We start from the raw sequence: 6,000 nt of genomic DNA on the forward strand, positions 1-6,000 counted from the left end.
CACAGTCTCCAAGTGGTTGGCTGAAAGTCAACCAACTGGCTTTCATGCCTAAGGTGGGACTAGAACTCACAGTCTCCAAGTGGTTGGCTGAAAGTCAACCAGCTGGCTTTCATGCCTAAGGCGGGACTAGAACTCACAGTCTCCTAGTGGTTGGCTGAAAGTCAACCAGCTGGCTTTCATGCCTAAGGCAGGACTAGAACTCACCGTCTCCTGGTGATTGGCCCTAAGTCACCTAGCTGGCTTTTATGCCTAGTGGGAGACTAGAACTCACCACCTTGTTCACTAGACCAAATCGACTTACTCTCTCCCACTGCCCCCCTGTGGCTTCACTGTGGGTGCAAAGATTAATCCATGTGCCCCCTCCGCTGTTGCTTTCGCCTGCTCTTTTAACCCCCCGCCCAAAACCCCATAATCCCCTGCTTTGCTGGGCACGATGGGTAGTAGAAAAAGCAGCCTGTCACACCACCCCTGATGGAAGCCTTGGAAGGACCATGCCAACATTGTTCAACACCTTTTTGGCACAGCCAAAGGTGCTAGTCCTCGTGCAGTTGCACGAGAGCCCTGCCATTCTGTCGAGGTGTCAGAGCCCTGAAGCGTGGGAGGCGGGAGCTGGGAACCCTGCCAGGAGGCACCACAAGTCGCTAGACCTCAATCGAGGAGGGGTGTGTGCTAATCTGAGAGGGGCATTATGGGGAAAAGACCCAACTTTTCCCACAATGCCGATCTCCTCTGTCTCATCTTCTTTCCGGCCCCCTCTGAAAAGCTCCCACTTTCTTCCTCCTGCTGCAACTGGACCACCATTGCTAATTTGTCTCGCTTTCCTGGGTTTGCCTTTTCAGGGGCTTCCCGTGGTCTGTAGGTTGCCACGGCAACGCAGCAGGCCGCTGGCTCCATCCTTTGGCTTGCTTATTCGGGATTTAGGCCGCTTTGCGATCGCCTCGTATTATGGAAGCCTTTCTTTTTTCTCGCCCGGCGGAGTGCCAGCTCCGGGCAGGATTTAAAGCTATCATTATAAAAGCAAAGCCTCCTTGGAAGCTGACGAGAGGGAACTCGTGCATGGACAGAGTGCTGATCCCCCGCCCCGTCCTTCACCATCTTTCGTTCGCAGACTTGAAGACTCCAGACTTGTAAACCTGGGGTGTGAACCCCGCTCCATGGCTTCACTTGAATCTGGAGTAGGGTCCCCACAAGCTGCCTGCCAAACCCACTAGCCTCTGAGCATGTGAAGAGAACATTTCTAGGCAATACGCACCGAGCGCTGCAATGTTAGAATCTCTGAATTAAAATAGGCCTCTTTTTCCCCCCACCAATAATGGCTTAATTCCGGTTTGTAAAAGGGCGGGATCCGAGTTTCTAAATAGCTCTTACAATCTGGAGTCTTCTCACCTGATTATATTCTGTCAGGTGTTGATCAGGTGTTTCGTAACTTCATACGAGAAACAAACAAATACGTTTACATGCTACAATATTATGTGTGTGTGTGTGTGTGTGTGTGTGTGTGTATGTGTGTGTGTGTATTATATTATTATGTAATATATATTATATAATACACACACATTATTATGTAAAACATAATAATACATTGATTAATTTAAAAGGTGTGGACTTCAACTCCCAGAATCCCCCAGCCGATTTGGGAATTCTGGGAGTTGAAGTCCAGGCCTCTTAAAGGGAGCCAGACTGAGAAAATGAGTTTTGACTGGGGGGGGCATTATTGTAGTCAAACCGACAATTTTGCATTCAATTTTAAGCTAATCGCGTATTGCAAACTTCCTGATCCTCTCCCGGGCCTGCTCAAATAATTCACCGGCTCAGCTCCCCGTGTCATGCAGCAACCCATTGCTACAAGTAACCGAAATAGAACCTCCACGGTCTGCGGCAGTCTATCTTAGATTATACCAGGGGGAAAAAATTCCAAAATTGCCGTCACTGCGCACTGTTGAACGTCCGAGGCACACGGAAAAGTCACGAAAAGGCAAGCGTCGAGTTACCTCTCCCCGATAAAGAGAGTCCGGTTGATGGTCAGCATCCGTTGGATATGGAGGCGCTCGGCCCCGGCCTCCTGGCTAGCGAACCGTCCGAGTCCGTTGCCCACAAAGACGGCATATTGCTTGACGTCTGCAGGAAATCAAGGAGAGAGAGAGAGAGAGAGAGAGAGAGAGAGAGAGAGAGAGACGGGCGGGAAGTTTCAAGTCATCCTCAATTTACGACTCCAACGGAGCTCAACCTTTCTGTTGCTAAACGAGACCGTTGTTAAGCGAATCACGGTAGTTCTTAAGTTAGAAACGTGGTTGTTAAGTGAATTTGCTTTCCGCTGCTTGTCAGAAGGTCGCAAGAGGGGATCGCGTGACGCCCCCCCCCCCAGGGACACTGCGACCGTCATAAATACGAGCCAGTTGCCAAGCGTCTGAATTTGGATCACGGGACCAGGGGGATGCTGCAACGGTCGTAAGTCGGAAAACCCGTCGTAGGTCACTTTTTCCCCAACCCCATTGTAACTTCAAACGGTCACTAAATGAACCGTTGTAAGTCGAGGACTACCTGTACTGGGCAATTCCCAAAGGAATCCTGGTCTAGTTATCCATCCTCAGGATGGGGAAAATCCAAGGGGGTGGGAGGGTGGGGGGTGGGGCAGAAATGCCCCAATGCTTTTTGATGGATCTAGGATCAGGTATGGACTGCTGAGGTGGATTCAAATCCTACTTCAAAGAAGTTTTGCAAAGAGCCCTGGTGGTGCAGTGGTTAGAATGCAGCACTGCAGGCTGACTCTGCCCACTACCAGCAGTTTGATCCTGACCGGCTCAAGGTTGACTCAGCCCTCCATCCTTCCGAGGTTGGTAAAAGGGGCCCCCAGATTGTTGTGTGTGTGTGTGGGGGGGAGAAACGGGACAACAGGCTGACTCTGTAAATTGCTTACAGGGCTATTGCTCTCTGTCTATCTATCTATCTATCTATCTATCTATCTATCTATCTATCTATCTATCTATCATCTATCTATCTATCTATCATCTATCTATCATCTATCTATCTATCATTTATTTCTATCTATCTATCTATCTATCTATCTATATCAATTAATCAATTATCTCTATCATTTCTATTTATCTATCATCTATCTATCAACTATCTCTCTCTATCATCTATCTCTATCAATCAATCTATATCTATCTATCATTTCTATCTATTTATCTATCATCTATCAACTATCTCTATATCTCTATATCTATCATCTATCTCTATCAATCAGTCTATCTATCTATATCTATCAATCTATCTCTATCATATCTATCTATCTATCTATCTATCTATCTATCTATCTATATCTATCTATCTATCTATCTATCTATCATCTATCTATCTATCTATCTATCTATCATCTATCTATCTATCTATCTATCTATCTATCTATCTATCTATCTATCTATCTATCTAGCTATCTAGCTAGCTATCTAGCTATCTAGCTATCTATCTAACTACAATATCTATCTGTCTGCCTGTCTCTCTCTCTCAAGAGCTCTAGTGGCTCAGTGGTTAGAGTGCAGTATTGCAGGCTGACTCTGCCCACTGCCAACAGTTCGATCCTGACCAGCTTGAGGTTGATTCAGCCTTCCATCCTTCCGAGGTTGGTAAAAGGAGGACCCAGATTGGTGGGGAGCAATAGGCTGACTCTATAAACCGCTTAGAGAGGGCTGTAAAGCACTGTGAAGCGGTGTATAAGTCTAAGGGCTATTGCTATTGCTACTTCCCGTCATGAAAAGTTGTAATAACCTGGGAGAATGGCCTTGGAAGACCGGAGGAAGCGCTGCAGACCAGGCAATGGAAAGTTAAGGGACAGTTGAGCCTGCAGAAGGAATGCGGGTGTGAAAAAGCCAAGTGTGTGTGTGGGGGACTGCCCTGGTGTTTTTTTGATGAACGTGGGGTGTCAGGTTTGGACTGCTGAGATGGGTTCAAATCTCTACTTCCATCCATGCCACGTTGCAACATTCTTTGTGAAAGACAGGAGGAAGAGCTGCAGATAAGGCCACAATTGGATAAGAGGCAGCTGAGACTGAACGGAGGGCTGGATAATGTCTCAGGACCCTCCCGAGTTTCTTAGGGTGTAGAGGGGACGGGTGACAGATGTACTTTCAGACTTGCAAGAGTCTATTAATGTGTCAAGGTATTGATTTAACAACTAGCCAGCTTATGTAATGTAAAATGTAAGATGTAATGATGGGAATGACTCAGCAGGGTCTGTGTCTCTTTAAGAGCCTTTTTACAAAAGGGAAGGCCCTGCTGATGTGTTCTCTCTCTTTTGTTTCCTGCTGTAATCGTGGTCTGTTGGATCCTGTTGTATTAGCACAGGTATGTATGTTGTGCCTGATGTATGATATTGTAGACAGTGTAAGATAAACCCCCATTTAATACAAACCACTGTTTACTGTGTTTACTTCTGGGTTATCTCAGCGCAATAAGACTGTGCACTCTCTGACATAACGTTACCATACAACAAAGATGAAACTAAAGTTGCTGGGTTAGCTACTTCTCTGGATTACTTCACTAGGCTAACACCAATCTCACAAGACTGAAAGTACACTGCTCACATCTAGCCTTTTTCAGCCAGCAGGGGGCGTAATTCCCCAGTACAGATAGTCCTCGATTTACGACCATTTCGTTTAGCAAGAGTTTGAAGTTATCACCTCAGAAAAAATAATTGACGACCAGTAAGTATGAAGTTACAATTGTCACTCTAACCCACGGATCACGTGATCGCAATCCAGGCGTCTGACAACCAGCTTATAGTGGTATTTAGGATGACTGCCACATCTTGATCACGATTCACTTAACAACCAAAGATTTACTTAATGACCATGTAATTCATTTAATGACCACATGATTCTCTTAACAACCGCACAATTCACTTAATGACCATACAATTTACTTAACGACTGCATGATTCATTTAATGACCACACGATCTACTTAAAGACCACACAATTCACTTAACGACCACATGATTCACTTAACAGCCATAGGATTCATTTAACGACCACACCATTCACTTGACAACCCTATGATTCACTTAACGACCACACTTCACTTAAAGGCCACACGATTCACTTGAAGACCACACAACTCATTTAATGACCCCACGACTCACTTAACGACCACACGATTCACTTCATAACCATGGTATAAATGGTCGTAAAATCAGGTCTGGTCATGTGAGGACTCGCTTAGCAACTGGATTGCATAGCGACCTTAATTCTGGATCCATGTTATGGTCGTAAGTCGAGGACTACCTGTAGTTCAACAAGGTAACCCCCCAGTTGGAAAACGGTTTGCAAAAACTCTCCAGCCAGGCACTTACAGTCCTCCAGAGCGACGCTGATGGGCCCAGATTCTTCGGGGAAGTGGGCGCGAGACGTCCTCCCCAGCAGCAATAGGAAAATGAGAGGCAGGCAGGCGGGGCTCATGGCTTCCGTGCGGCGTGCCCTTCGCACCCCTGGAAAATTTCAAGGGAAGACAACCGAAGAATATTAAGCTGTTAGCCAGTGGCGGGATTCAAATACCTTAACATCCAGTTCTCTGCGTGGATGCATGCCTGGGCCTCCGAGGCCTAGAACGGACTTCCGGAAGTGACATCCATGCACTTCCGGTGGGCCATTCTAGACCTGGGAGACCTCCTCCAGGCCTTCGAGGCCTAGAACGGACTTCCAGAAGCAGCGTGGGTTCAGCCGGTTCTCCGAACTCAACAAAATTTAGCTACGGTGCAAACTGGCTGAATCCCACCACTGCCGTTAGCCCAAAAAACTCGGCGTATAACCCATACCGTGACCCACCATATAGCTTGGGGAAAAAAACCAAAACAAAACATTAAGGGAGCTACCCGTATATTCCCCCCCCTAATAAGATCGAGTCTTATATTAATTTTTGCTCCAAAAGACGCATTAGGGCCGTGGTGGCGAACCTATGGCACGCATAGCCCTCTCTGTGGGCGCGCGTGCCGACGCCCCAATCC

The 6,000-nt window shown here is 46.7% G+C and overlaps 1 protein-coding gene across 1 annotated transcript in view; it reads right to left on the reverse strand.

The window, feature by feature from the left end:
• The window catches only part of SEMA6B (semaphorin 6B), a gene marked incomplete at both ends in the record, with an annotated part of 66,306 nt that extends 60,851 nt beyond the window's left edge, over positions 1–5,455 (reverse strand). Inside the window, 2 exons of the mRNA XM_083350345.1 lie at positions 1,992–2,118; positions 5,350–5,455. Of these exons, the coding sequence (XP_083206471.1) occupies positions 1,992–2,118; positions 5,350–5,455 (233 nt within the window). The remainder of the gene's footprint in view (positions 1–1,991; positions 2,119–5,349) is intronic.
• Between the last annotated feature and the right edge of the window lie 545 nt (positions 5,456–6,000).

This window comes from Vipera ursinii (assembly GCF_947247035.1).
Source record: "Vipera ursinii genome assembly, chromosome: 1".
NCBI classification, from domain to species: Eukaryota; Metazoa; Chordata; class Lepidosauria; order Squamata; family Viperidae; genus Vipera; species Vipera ursinii.